The sequence below is a fragment of the Panthera onca genome, chromosome X, assembly GCF_046562875.1.
Source record: "Panthera onca isolate mPanOnc1 chromosome X, mPanOnc1 haplotype 2, whole genome shotgun sequence".
Taxonomy (NCBI): Eukaryota; Metazoa; Chordata; class Mammalia; order Carnivora; family Felidae; genus Panthera; species Panthera onca.
This window is the reverse complement of record NC_138357.1, coordinates 35019399-35032755: the sequence shown is the minus strand read 5'-3', so window position 1 is coordinate 35032755 and position 13357 is coordinate 35019399. Positions and strand designations below refer to the sequence as shown.

General features: G+C 40.6%; 1 protein-coding gene across 7 annotated transcripts in view; it reads right to left on the bottom strand.

Annotated features, from left to right (window-relative positions):
* Positions 1 to 6617: 6617 nt before the first annotated feature.
* IL13RA2 (interleukin 13 receptor subunit alpha 2) overlaps positions 6618 to 13357 on the bottom strand; it is a 47912-nt gene continuing 41172 nt past the window's right edge. For all 7 annotated transcript variants that reach the window (XM_081794364.1, XM_081794361.1, XM_081794359.1 and 4 more), the window contains 3 exons: positions 12639 to 12783; positions 7698 to 7813; positions 6618 to 6762 (listed from right to left, as the gene is read on the bottom strand). In XM_081794364.1, the coding sequence (XP_081650490.1) occupies positions 6712 to 6762; positions 7698 to 7813; positions 12639 to 12783 (312 nt within the window). In that variant the 3' untranslated portion in view covers positions 6618 to 6711. The remainder of the gene's footprint in view (positions 6763 to 7697; positions 7814 to 12638; positions 12784 to 13357) is intronic.

The following is a 13357-nucleotide window of genomic DNA, read 5'->3' as shown; positions in this document are numbered from 1 at the left end:
TATATGGTCAATTAGTCTCCAACAAAGTAGGAAGGAATATCCAATGGGAAAAGGACAGTCTCTTCAACAAATGGTGCTGGGAAATAAACTATTGGGACCTTATCAAAATGAAAAGCATCTGCACAGCAAGGGAAACAATCAACAAAACTAAAGGCAACCTACGGAGTGGGAGAAGATATTTACAAATGACATATCTAATGAAAGGTTAATATCCAAAATATATAAAGAATTATACAACTGAACACCCGCAAAGCAAATAATCCAGTTAAAAATGGGCAGAAGACATGAACAGACATTTCTCCCAGGAAGACATCCAGATGGCCAACAGACACACGGAAAGATGTTTAACCTCACTTATCATCAGTGAAATACAAATCAAAACTACAATGGCATATTACCTCACACCTACCTTAATGGCTAAAATCAACAACACAAGAAACAATAGACGTTGGTGACGATGTGGACAAAGGAGAATCCTCTTGCACTGTTGGTGGGAATGAAAACTGGTGCAGCCACTCAGGAAAACAGTATGGAGGTTCTTCAAAAAGTTAAAAAGAGAACTACCCTACAATCCAGCAATTGCACTACTAGGTATTTACCCAAATAATAAAAAAACACTAATTCAAAGGGATACAAGCACCTCTATATTTGTAGCAACATTATTTATAAGAGCCAGAATATGGAAGCAGCCCATGTGTCCATCAATAGATGAATGGTAAAGAAAAGGTGGTATTTATATACGATGGAATATTATCCGGCCATGAAAAAGAAAGACACCTGCCACTTGCAATGATGTGGATGGAGCGAGAGAATATTAATGCTAAGTGAAATAAGTGAAATAAGTGAAATAAGTGAAATAAGTGAAATAAGTGAAATAAGTGAAATAAGTAAGTCAGAGAAATACAAATACTATATGATTGCACTCATATGTGGAATATAAGAAACAAAACAAATGGTCAATGAGAAAGAGAGAGAGAGAGAGAGAGAGAGAGACAAATGAAGAAATAGACTCTTAATTATAGAGAACAAATTGATGATTACCAGAGGGAAGATGGGTAAATAGGTGACGGGGATTAAGGAGTGCACTTGTGATGTGCATAGAGTGATGTATGGAACTGTTGAAACACTATATTGTACACCTAAAACTAATACAAAACTGTACGTTAACTGGAATTAAAATAATAACATGCAACATCTATTTGAAGACAATTTGGGGGGCACCTGGGTGGCTCAGTCGGTTAAGCCTCTGACTCTATTTTGGCTCAGGTGATGATTTCATGGTTCGTGAGTTGGAGCCCCACGTCGGGCTCTGCGCTGACAGTGTGAAACCTACTGGGGATTCTCTCTCTTCCTCTCTCTCTGTTCCTCCCCTGCTCTTGTTCTCTCTCCTCTCTCTCTCAAAATAAATACATTTTAAAAAGAAAGAAGACGGGGCACCCGGGTGGCTCAGTAGGTTAAGCATCCAACTTTGGCTCAGGTCATGACGTCATGGTTCATGACTTCAAGTCCCACATTGGGCTCTTTGCTGTCAGCACAGAGCCTGCTTCGGATCTCTTAACCCCCCTCTCTGCCCCTCCCCCACTGGTTCTCTCCCTCTCTCTCTCTCTCTCTCAAAATAAATAAACCTAAAAAAAAAGAAGATAATTTTGTAATGCTACTGAAAAATACAATATATTAACTGACAAAACGGAAAGGTATCCATTTTCTTGGACAGGAAAATTCCATCTTGTAAAGTTAACAATTCTCCCCTAATTAGTTTGTAATTATGTGATGTCAATAAAAACACCAATATGATTGAGGACAATAAAGCAAGCTAATTCCAAAATATATAGTGAAACACAAAGACGTAAGGAGAGTCAGGAAATTTCTGAAAAAGAAGACTGATGAGACAGGACGATTGTCCTTAGTGGATATTAACGCATAATATTAGGCTACATAATTAAATAGAAGTACTGGGCATGATTAGTACTGGTATACATGAGTAGACTCAGTTCACTGGGAAAGAAAAGAAAGTCCAAAAATAAACTCAACTACACATTCACACACATACACAGTAGTTTTGTGGGAATATTTTTGTCCCCTCCCCCCAATTAACGTTGAAATCCTAATGCTCAGTGCGATGCTATGAGGTGGGACCTTTGGGAGATGCTTAGGTCGGAAGAGCGGAGCCCTCATGATTGGGATTAATGCCCTTGTAAAAGAGATCCAAAGGAACTCGCTAGTCCCTTTCACCATGTAAGCACGTAAGTGAAGTCTGCAACCAGGAAGAGAGCCCTCACGTGGCCATAATCCTGGACCTCTAGCTTGCAGAACTATGAGAAATGCATTTCTGTTATTTACCAGCTACGCACTGTGTGGTATTTTGTTATGTGGGAGGGTCCCCTTCCCTAAGAAGAGAAAACAAAATAAAACAAAACAAAACGCCAAGGCAACCTGGCTATGTGTGGATGTGACAACATCCCTCGCGACCTTGTAAGATGAGACCACTGAATCAGACTGCACGTTTGTGTGTCACCGTATATGGGAGACAAAGAAATAGGAAATGTATTTAAGAAAACTATGCCACGTGGCGGTCGGGGCTCAGTTCTTCAGGTACCAACCCAACTGAGAGGTGCCGACACGAATAAAGTTGCTTCCTGGAAAGAAAAGCCTCGGTGTCACGACTCTGTGTGAGAATCCTGCTACAGGTAGAGCAGCCTGAACAGACTAAGATACACACACACACACACACACACACACAAATTAAATATATGGCAAAGGTGGAAAGGGTCACTTCACATTGGGAGAAAATAGTTGGTTCAATAAATTGTGATGCAATTATTGGGTACCTTCCTGGGAAAAAACTATCAACTTGTAAATTATTTCTCTATACCCCATAATTCACATAGAAGTTCCCTACCTGAAATTCCCTTTATCTTTGATTGGTAATATCCACCAACGAAGCTCAAGCACCTCCTTCCTTTTGTTTAGTTTTGGTTTATGTCATATCCTGGATAATGTTGCATAAGTTGCTCTTTAGATATCTGTTAGGTCTAGCTCGTCTATATGATGTTCAAGTTCTATGTGTCCTAGTTGATCTGCTGCCCACTTGTTCTATTACTGAAAGTGAGTTATTGAAGTCTAACTATTATTATTGAATTGTTTATTTCTCCAATTCTATCCATGTTTTTCTCCATGTAATTTTGGACAGTCTTCTTAGGTGCATATATAATTGTTATGGATTCCTCATGGAGTCACTCTTTTATCATTATAAAAGGTCTTTGTCCCTTAGTCACATTTTAAAATGAAAATTCCTTCTGTTTGATATTAGTATAGCCAATTCTGTGGTATATCTTTTTCAGTCATTTCACTTAAAACCCTGTCCGTATCTTTAAATCTAAAATCTGTCTCCCGTTAATAGCATATCGTTGGATCTTTTTTAAAACATTTTTTTTTTTTTTTAATTTTTTTTTTTCAACGTTTTTTATTTATTTTTGGGACAGAGAGAGACAGAGCATGAACGGGGGAGGGGCAGAGAGAGAGGGAGCCACAGAAGCCGAAACAGGCTCCAGGCTCCGAGCCATCAGCCCAGAGCCTGACGCGGGGCTCGAACTCACGGACCGCGAGATCGTGACCTGGCTGAAGTCGGACGCTTAACCGACTGCGCCACCCAGGCGCCCCAACATTTTTTAACGTTTATTTATTTTTGAGAGACAGAGAGACAGAGCAGGAGCAGGGGGAGGGGCAGAGAGAGAAGGAGACACAGAATCCGAAGCAGGCTCCAGGCTCTGAGCTGTCAGCACAGAGCCCGACGCGGGGCTGGAACTCACAGACCGCGAGATCATGACCTGAGCCGAAGTCGGACGCTTAACCGACTGAGCCACCCAGGTGCCCCTTGTTGGATCTTTTTTTTAAAACCCAGTCTCAAAATGTCTGCTTTTTGATTAATTAATTCACAACGTTGTTGCTACAACAGTTGTTATCACTGCCATTTTACTTTTTGCTTTTCCTGTGACTCATGTTATTTTCTCATTTTTTCTTTTTTTTTTAATTTTTTTTTTAATGTTTATTTTTGACAGAGAGAGACAGCGCATGAGCAGGGGAGGGGCAGAGAGAGAGGGAGACATGGAATCCGAAGTAGGCTCCAGGCTCCGAGCTGTCAGCATAGAGCCCGACGCGGGGCTGGAACTCACGGACCGCGAGCTCATGACCTGAGCCGAAGTCAGATGGTCAACCGACTGAGCCACCCAGGCGCCCCACTCATTTTTTCTTTATTGCCTTCATTCGTAAGTGAGTATTTTCAGTGTAGTATTTCAGTGACTTTAATGACTGTTCACTATTTTTAAAATTTATTCTCCTGGTTACACTAGACCTTTCAGTATACATCTTAACCGGTCAGATCTACTTCAAATTTATACCAACTTAATGACAGTGAGAGATAGAAATGTTACTCCTATGTAGCTCTATCCTTAAGCAGACTTTTCCAGTCTCTGTTCCAAATAAAGTCGGCCCCTTTAGGGAGAGCTACTGAGCTCCCTGTTCTTATGGCCTGACCCTCCCCCTATGTGAACCTCTTTGCTACTGCTCCAGAGATGGGGGCAGGAACCTTTACTCTTGCAGTACGACCCCTTGCATGCAAAACTCCAGACTTGGGGGCAGGAAGGGGAGGGGTATCCCTTGTCTTCTTGGTTTGTCCCTCCGAGCATAGGACCTCTGCCTTACATGGAAGCTGGGGTGAAGATTACTGGAATCTTCAGTAATCTCAGCTTGCTGTGCCTGGGAGTGGGAGCTAGGTGGAGGGAGGGAGCCTCAAACGTCCCTTGCCAGGAACAGAGCTTCTGCAACACAGAACTGGGAAGGATAAGTAATGCTGGTGGCCAACCCCTCTTGGAGAGAAATCATAGTCATGAACTGGGATATGGATGTGTTTATGGTACAGCCCGAGCAGACTAATCAGAACTGATGCTGGCTATCAGGAGTGGATATATAATTAACAGGGCACAGTGAAACATAAAATATGGGACTCCCTCTTCAAAACTCATTGAGAATTTAATAATTTGCTAATCATATTACATCTGAATTCCTATTACCATGGGGGTTTTAATGTTTAGCAAGGATAGGTCTACTTAGGGAAGTGGTGATGTATCCTATCATGAGATGACAAGAGGCAGTTAGAGAGAAATGGTCACTACCAATAAGAGTCAAGGTGTGGTTACCCTGCTCATGGGCCTACCTCTCCGTTACATTATTGTAATCTCTTTCATTCTAAAATGCTCCTATATATCAGTACTTTTCAAATTGAATGTGCAAATGAACCACCTGGAGATGTTCTTAAAATGCAGATTGCCAGTTGAGCAGATTTGGGTTAAGGTCTGAGATTCTGCATTTCTAGCAAGCTCTCGGGAGATGCCCACTCTATTGGTCTGTGGACCACAGAGAAGAAACGCTGAATGATACTAAAAGCTTGACTCTTGCTCGTCAACTATAGGTCATTATTCCCTAAGTGTTAAAGCCACTGTCTGCACTTAGGTTGCCACATTCTCTCGCAGAAGTCAACTGTCAATTAGTCTGAAAGGTGGATGTACTTTTAAAAAACCTCTGAGGAATTTCAAAGGCTTCTGCCTTTCAGTGCCTGAACTTTAAAAAAAAAGAAAAGAAAAGAATCACACCGTCAGAAAGTAGGAAATGCTGTCTGCCAACTGGCACAGGAAACTCTGAAGCTTTTACTGCATATTTGTGACATCTGAACTTTTCAGATCTGATCTTTCTGTTTGTTTCATTATTTTCAGCCTTTTATGCATTGCATTCCTTCTACCTTTTTCGCAAAATGTAAAGCACACATTTAGACTATGAATGTGTTGAAAACTTCTTGCTTCTTATTAATCCACTCCACAGGTTACTCTTTCTTTTTTTAACATTTATTTATTTTTGAGACAGAGAGAGACAGAGCATGAACAGAGGAGGGTCAGAGAGAGAGGGAGACACAGAATCTGAAACAGGCTCCAGGCTCTGAGCTTTCAGCACAGAGCCCAACGCGGGGCTCGAACTCACGGACCGCGAGATCATGACCTGAGCCGAAGTCGGACGCTTAATCGGCTGAGCTACCCAGGCGCCCCTCCACAGGTTACTCTTAAAGCCAAACAATCTTATTTATGGTGAATACATTCATCACAAGTACAATTAAAAAAAAAATTAGAAGAGTGCTGGTGGCTCAGTTGGTTAAGTGTCTGACTTCAGCTCAGGTCATAGTCTCACGCTTTGTGAGCTCGAGCCCCACGTCAGGCTCTGTGCTAACAGTTCGGAGCCTGGAACCTGCTTTAGATTCTTTGTCTCCCTCTCTCTGCCCCTCCCCTGCTTGCGCTATCTCTCTCTATCTCTCAAAAATAAATAAACATCAAAAAATTAAATTTTTTTTAAAATTAGAATCTCATCTTCCAAGATTTAATAATATCTCTGGCTTAGTACAAGTTATAAAATCACATTGTTTTATTAATATATCAGTGAGTAGATCTGACCCAACCCTTGACTTATCTATGTGTATTGCTCTGACCAGGGATTAATAAGGAAAAAACCTATTAATAGGATCCAGGAAATGTACTGCAGGATTTGAGTATTCTAAAGTTACTTAAATACAACAATGCTTTTAAGGTAGATTTATTAAATTTTTTGGAGAAAACATTCCATTTAATAAGACTCGTTGAACATTTGGCCATAAGACTGAAAGTTATTCAGTCAACAGAATGTGTCTTGATGAGAAAAGACTTCTTTTTTCCTCTGAAAGATCTGAAATTAAGGAAGAACTCCGTTACTAACAAATAGTCATTAATAACATAAACTATTTTAATTCAGACTAGTACCTCAGAGAAACAGATTTAAAAAAAGCATTCAGCAGAGAAATAAAGTGAAATATTTCATACACATTCAAATTTCCCTTTATTTTTAAAAGACTTGGCATTATCTCCAAGTCACAATTTCTCCTTAAAGCCCACCAACCCATAGTGACCTTCATCTTCTGAAATTCTATAACAGTCTCTGTACAACTCAAACAGGAATCATCTAAAAACAACTCACAGTGCAGGTTATATTTTTTATGGAGTCTATTCTCCCCCAACTAGAGTATGAACTCCTTGAGGGCGGGCAACTTTTTTTCAATTTTTGTGAAATCGGCCTGTGACAGATTAGTAATCTATTTCAGTCTCCATCCAGTTTAAGTAACTCTTTTCTTCCTCCCAATCCTGCTTTTCTCCTGTAACTCTTTCCTCGTATTGTTCCCTAATCTAGAAGTAAACAGTGTTTCATGTTCTGAGCCATTGTTGCTATATTTCAACAAAAGGAAACCTACCGCCAAATTTAGCTTAATAGCGTTGAGTTTTTAAATTATTGTATTTTCTGCAGACAATCATCATAATCCATACTACATCAATTGTACACCCACGGTGTACAGGAAACATTATAAAATATAGGTCCATGAGTTCTAAATGCAGACTAAATGTCCATGCGGTCTGTGGACCACAGAGAAGAAACGCTGAATGATATTAAATAGCAATGGGTCCAAACTAAAAGCTTGACTCTTGCTTGTCAGCTACAGGTCACTCTTCCCTGAGTTTTAAAGCCACTGTCTACACTTAGGTTGCCACATTCTCTCCCAGAAGTCAACTGTCAATCAGTCTGAAAGGCTATCTACTATCTCAGGCTGAACGTTATGTTACACAACTTACCGTTTTCAGTACAGCTTTTTGCTTGTACAAAAGCAGACAAGTTACTAACAAAACAAACAATGAGACAAAAGCAAATGGTGTCAAGAAAAATACCAAGGTTTCCTTCCATATGTCATCTGGGATTAAAAATCACAAGAAAAGAGGCTCAGTTAGAGTTTACAGTTATTTTTCAAGGTTAATTATTTTATAAACCAGTAACTAGTGAAGAAATGCCTTAAAGTTGGCAACTTCTGCCTTATTTCCTGGCGGATAGATACCACGGTTATATCTGCGTATAGCATTCCTTTCATTTGTGCACTTTTTATACAGAACAATCACTTCACTATACTGTAACATCCCTTCATTTCACTCAGCAAAACTCCCCAAAGCTCAATTCTTTTCTGAGAGGATTTTGTTTAAAATTTGACCTGAGAAAATTTCATCAAAAAAGGATAACATATTAGCTAAGTGATTACAGAAACAGGTCTTGTGTATCCCTTAACCCTTTTTTTTTTTAATTTTTTTTTTTTAGCGTTTATTCATTTTTGAGACAGAGACAGAGCATGAATGGGGGCAGGTCAGAGAGGGAGGGAGACACAGAATCTGAAACAGGCTCCAGGCTCTGAGCTTTCAGCACAGAGCCCGAAGCGGGGCTCGAACTCACGGACCGCGAGATCATGACCTGAGCCGAAGTCGGACGCCCAACCAACTGAGCCACCCAGGCGCCCCTATCCCTTAACTCTTACTACGTCAAAGGTTTATATTGTATCACATAATGCCGTAGCAAGCAAGAGCTGGTGACGGAAAGCGGACTACATCACCAGAAAATATGCCACTTTGGGATTTGGGATTATTTTGAGCTGAAGGCAATCAAGACCCACCAGACTCAAGAAAAACATTTACCTCTCCCTTAACTACATAAACGAATTTAGATGGGGGGGCTGGCTCTGAGAGAGAGCTATTACGAGAGACAACCTCTATTTGAATAACCTATCTCTGTGAAAGGGCAAAACATCTAATTACAGTAGAGCCTCAACCCCCTGTCCTTGTCCATGGTTTTGCTTTTACCCGTGGTTAACTGCAGTCCAGAAACAGATGATCCTCCTTCTGATGTGTCATCGGGTCAACAGTAGCCTAATGCTATGCCATAACGCCTACATCATTTATCTCAGTTCATCTCATCACTTAGGCATTTTTGCATTCATTTCACACCATCCCAAGAAGAAGAGTGAGTACAGTATAAGGTATTTTAAAATACCCCATTATTATAGTATGTGTATTGTTACAACTGTCCTATTTTGTTATTGCTGTTAATCTCTTACTGTGGCTAATTCATAAACTTTATCATAGATTATATAGGAAAAAACAGTTCATATAGGGTTCAGTATGCTCCACGGTTTTAGGCATCCACAGGGGGTCTTAGAATGTATCTCTTATGGGTAAAGGGGGTACTACTGTACCAAACATCTCTTCTTGTTATGCTGTGAATTACTCTCCTCCGCCTTTGAAGTCCCAGGCCCTGATCCCATTGCTTAGCTCATGATGGCATATAAGCCTCAACTGCCCTACTTGCCCTTGGGTCTCACATTTCTATGGGGCTCCTATACCTATGAAATTAAATTTGTTTTTTGGGGGACACCTGGGTAGCTCAGTTGGTTCAGTGTCCAACTCTTGATTTCGGCTCAGGTCACGATCTCACAGTTTGTGAGTTCGAGCCTCACGTCAGGCTCTGCACTGACAGCAAGGAGCCTGCTTGGGATTCTCTCTCTCCATCTTTCTCTGCACCACCCCCCCCCCTCCCCCACCGCCGCTCATGCTCTTTCTCTCTCTCTCCAAATAAATAAACCTTTAAAAAAAAAGAAAAAAATTGATTTGTTTTATTGTTAATCTGTTTTATGTCGATTTAATTACTAGAGCGGCCAAAGAACCTAGAAGAGTAGAAGCAACATTTTTCCTCCACAACAGTTAGCTTATTCAGCAGGCTAATCTTTAACTGGCCGGTAAGAATCCTTAGCATGTCAGTCTCCTGGATCTCTGCCTGCAGGATCTGATGAGAGCAAGAGTGGGGAGAGTCCTTTTCTTTTTCTAAATTTAGATTGGCAGGAGAAAATATTTATGGAACTAGCTCCTTGGGTATGGTACCTTTGGTAAAAATTTGGTATTAGTGCTTGTGTTTTTTGTTGATCCTTTTCCTGTTCCCCTTTGTCATTTTCCAGGCCTTGAGAGTTTGGCTTTATGACCAGTGAGAATGTTCTGCTAACCAAAGGGGGCATGTACCAGTGTGCGTTCGGCAGACAGACAAGCAGGCTGTGGCTCTGAGCTGACGGTAGTCAGGACTGGGTCCAACTTACAAACCAAAACTTGGGCTCAACTAGGTCTACAGTGAGGTTTCTTTGTCTGACCCTGCCAGCTCTCAGGGGAATTTTGTCAGAAGGGGTCCCAGTCCATAAGGGGCCGTTTGTCACCTCAACCTTCATTGTCTCACTATGATGATAAAGCTCTTTGTTTTCTTATGCTGGATCTTGTGAGGGCTGCATCTTTTGCACTCTCCTCTGGGATATCTCTTGTGTCTGTGGTTAAGCCTAGAGAAACGTACTGGTTTGAGTCACTATTCAGATTAATAGGTCCTACTTATCAATGGCCAGACAATGGATCTTTTGAATCAGACTCCTAGATTGACAATTTTTTTTTTTTAAGAGACCAGTCGTCCTATTGATATCTGTGGAAAAACTAAACTAAAAATGGGACACAAAGGAATATAATGGCTAGCCTTAGAGACTCCCTTAACGAGATGAAGGAACATAAATCAAAACAAACATTAAAGTCAACATCCAGTGTAAATTCCCCTTCGCAAAATCCAGCTCCGTCTGCCTATCTTAGCTTCGCTTTTCCTATAACATTTACAGAGAGCACTCTGGCCTGATCTCCAGTCCCAGGGTATACAGGTTACCTGTATAAATGCTGAAAGCTAGGAAGTGATTTTAGCAGAAGCACCCAAGAAGGGTGGTGGGGCTCACGTGGCTATCCCTTATAACTCCTCCTACTTTCCAGGGCTTCAGGTATTCCTATACGATGTCCTTTTCAGGTATATCCTGGACCCCCGCCACAAAGAATTCATGTCCCATGAACAGAAGCACATCTTTGAAATTATAAAGCCTCTTCACCTCCACTTTATGAAGATCATACCATTTTAGAGAGGAGCTGGAAAGATTCGTGGCCATTCACCCTCCCACTCACGAGGACCTTATTAGATCCCAAGGGGTGTTCTTCCTACCCATAGGTATCTTGCAGTTAAAAGACAAATCACATGGCTCCCTGAGAAAACCACACCCCTCACCCCAGAGGAAATAGATGGCCAGAATTTCTCTTAGGCCTTCCCACAAATGATCAGCTGAAGGCCAATGTTCAGGGGCTGACAGAAGCCACAGGAGAGGCTTCTCCCCCCGCCACCTGGCAACAAAGGTGAATCGGTCCAAGGTTAAACTGTACACTCAGAAAGAAGGCCTTTGCTTAAAAGTTTTATACAGACTTTACAAAGGCCCTATGCAACTTCTTCAACATCAACTCAAATGCCCTTACATCTATCCTTGAAGAAGGGTTCCCGTATGGACCCCTCCCAGAGTTGATGAGCCATCAATATTGCAGTTAAGATCATATGGAATATACATTAAAGGATGTATTATTTTGAGGATGCGACTAAAAACTCACCATACCCACTTTAAACTATGCATTGACTAAGGATAAGATATAATTCAGGACATGATCTTCTCAATGTCAGTTCCACAGTCTCCAGATTTCTTATGCCAGTGACAAAAATGAGTAACAGGACCCGTATGTGTTCTTTCTGATTCCACACATCTCTCAGTTAATTGAGTTCTCCCTTTCTACCTGTTTTTTCTTCATAGCCCTTAGTAATTATATGACACAGTTGGCTTCTTCATTGCTTATCTCTAGTCAATATGAGAACAAGATATCAATTCTGTAAGGACAGGGATTTTGACTGCTATATGTCAAAAGCCTGAAAAAGTCTGACACATATTAGGTGCTTTATAAAGATGTGATGAATGAAAGAGAACAATGATATCAATATGATAGGGAAGATAATAGTCTAACAGGGACTCTATTATAATGGCACAATATAAAAAGATGAGTGATTGATAGATGCCAGTATCTGTCTGTATCTACATCTATATATGTATTTACATATCTATATATCTGAAAGAGCAATGCTGAGTTAATTTCCTTCACCTTTCGACAATTATTAGTAACTTCTGTTGATAAAGCTAGTATACTGTAAAACACAATAACATCTTGCGCCACTCTCAAGGCTTTTTAGCTTATATTGTTATTTAATTTGAATATGTCTTTTTTATCATAAGTCACTTTAAGTCAGAAGTGGAAGCGAATGACATCTGCTTTTACTAATGATGACATATTAATCGGAAAAATACTCATCAGGCACTAGACACTCAAAAACAAGTGTACTCTTGATTTCCACTCAGGTCACGATCTCACAGTTCGTGAGTTCGAGCCCCTCGTCAGGCTCTGCGCTGACAGCTCGGAGCCTGGAGCCTGCTTCGGATTCTGTGTCTCCCTCTCTCTCTGCTCCTTCCCTGCTCACACTTTGTCTCTCTCTCAAAAATAAATAAATATTAATTTTTTTTAAAAAAAAAATAGGCTTCCCCCAGAAGGAACTAGCATATTTTCTTTAGTGACGGTCAGAAACACAAGAATATTGCTGAGAGAGCTATGACAAGATTCTTAAACTAGTTTACTCCTAGTTAAAACTGAATATGAGATTTTTCCGTAAGCCTATGTTTGAGGTGCTTGCTCGTTTATCTTCTCTGTTTATGGACTATATGCAAGAGCATTTTGATTTCCACGATTACAAAATAGACCATAAGCAAATTAACTCGCTAGCAAAGAGCTACAGTCATGTAGTCTCTGCTCTTATTCTCCTACCTTTCCAGCACTGTTCGTCACTCCACTCACTCCAGATTCCATCATCCGAACAATAGATGTTCACTTTGCTTCTTACCAAAAAGCATAATTGTTGGCTTTCATTTGATATTCTTGCGATGCGTATCTCATTTTCGACGGTGGTAGTCTGAAAGCCAAGTAAAAATAAGATGCCATCATTGGATCTGATTGCCGCTAGATAGATCCCATTCGATCTGTCTCTTTCATCGTGGATTTTGGTACGTAAAACATACGCGTCAAATGACTGGAAGGGTATATACCAAAATCTTAACAGTGATTACCTCTCCCTATGGTGTTTTTTTTTTCTTTTTTCATTTTCCCCCCTTCCTTACCTCTAATTTAAATTTTTTCTACAGGAATAATGAATCACCTGTAGTGAAGGGCATGTGTGACAGGGCAAAATGCCTAGATAGCATTGGTGTTTCTGAGAGCCAGTATTCAGATTCGTGTCAAGTTTCTCAGGTTCCATCAACTGGAAAATGCTACACACACTGAGTTAGCAAAAAGAGAGTCCATCATGTGAATGTTATCTCTATGGAAACTGCAGAGTTCATACACATCAAGTTTTCTTTCCCCCTCCTTACTCTTATTTTGGTTAACTGCCATACAACGTGTGTGACAGAGCTCAGGGCTTCGCGTGAAATTACTTCTTCCGATATGAGAATACACATGGCTGGACGATCTCAAAGGAAGAAACAAAT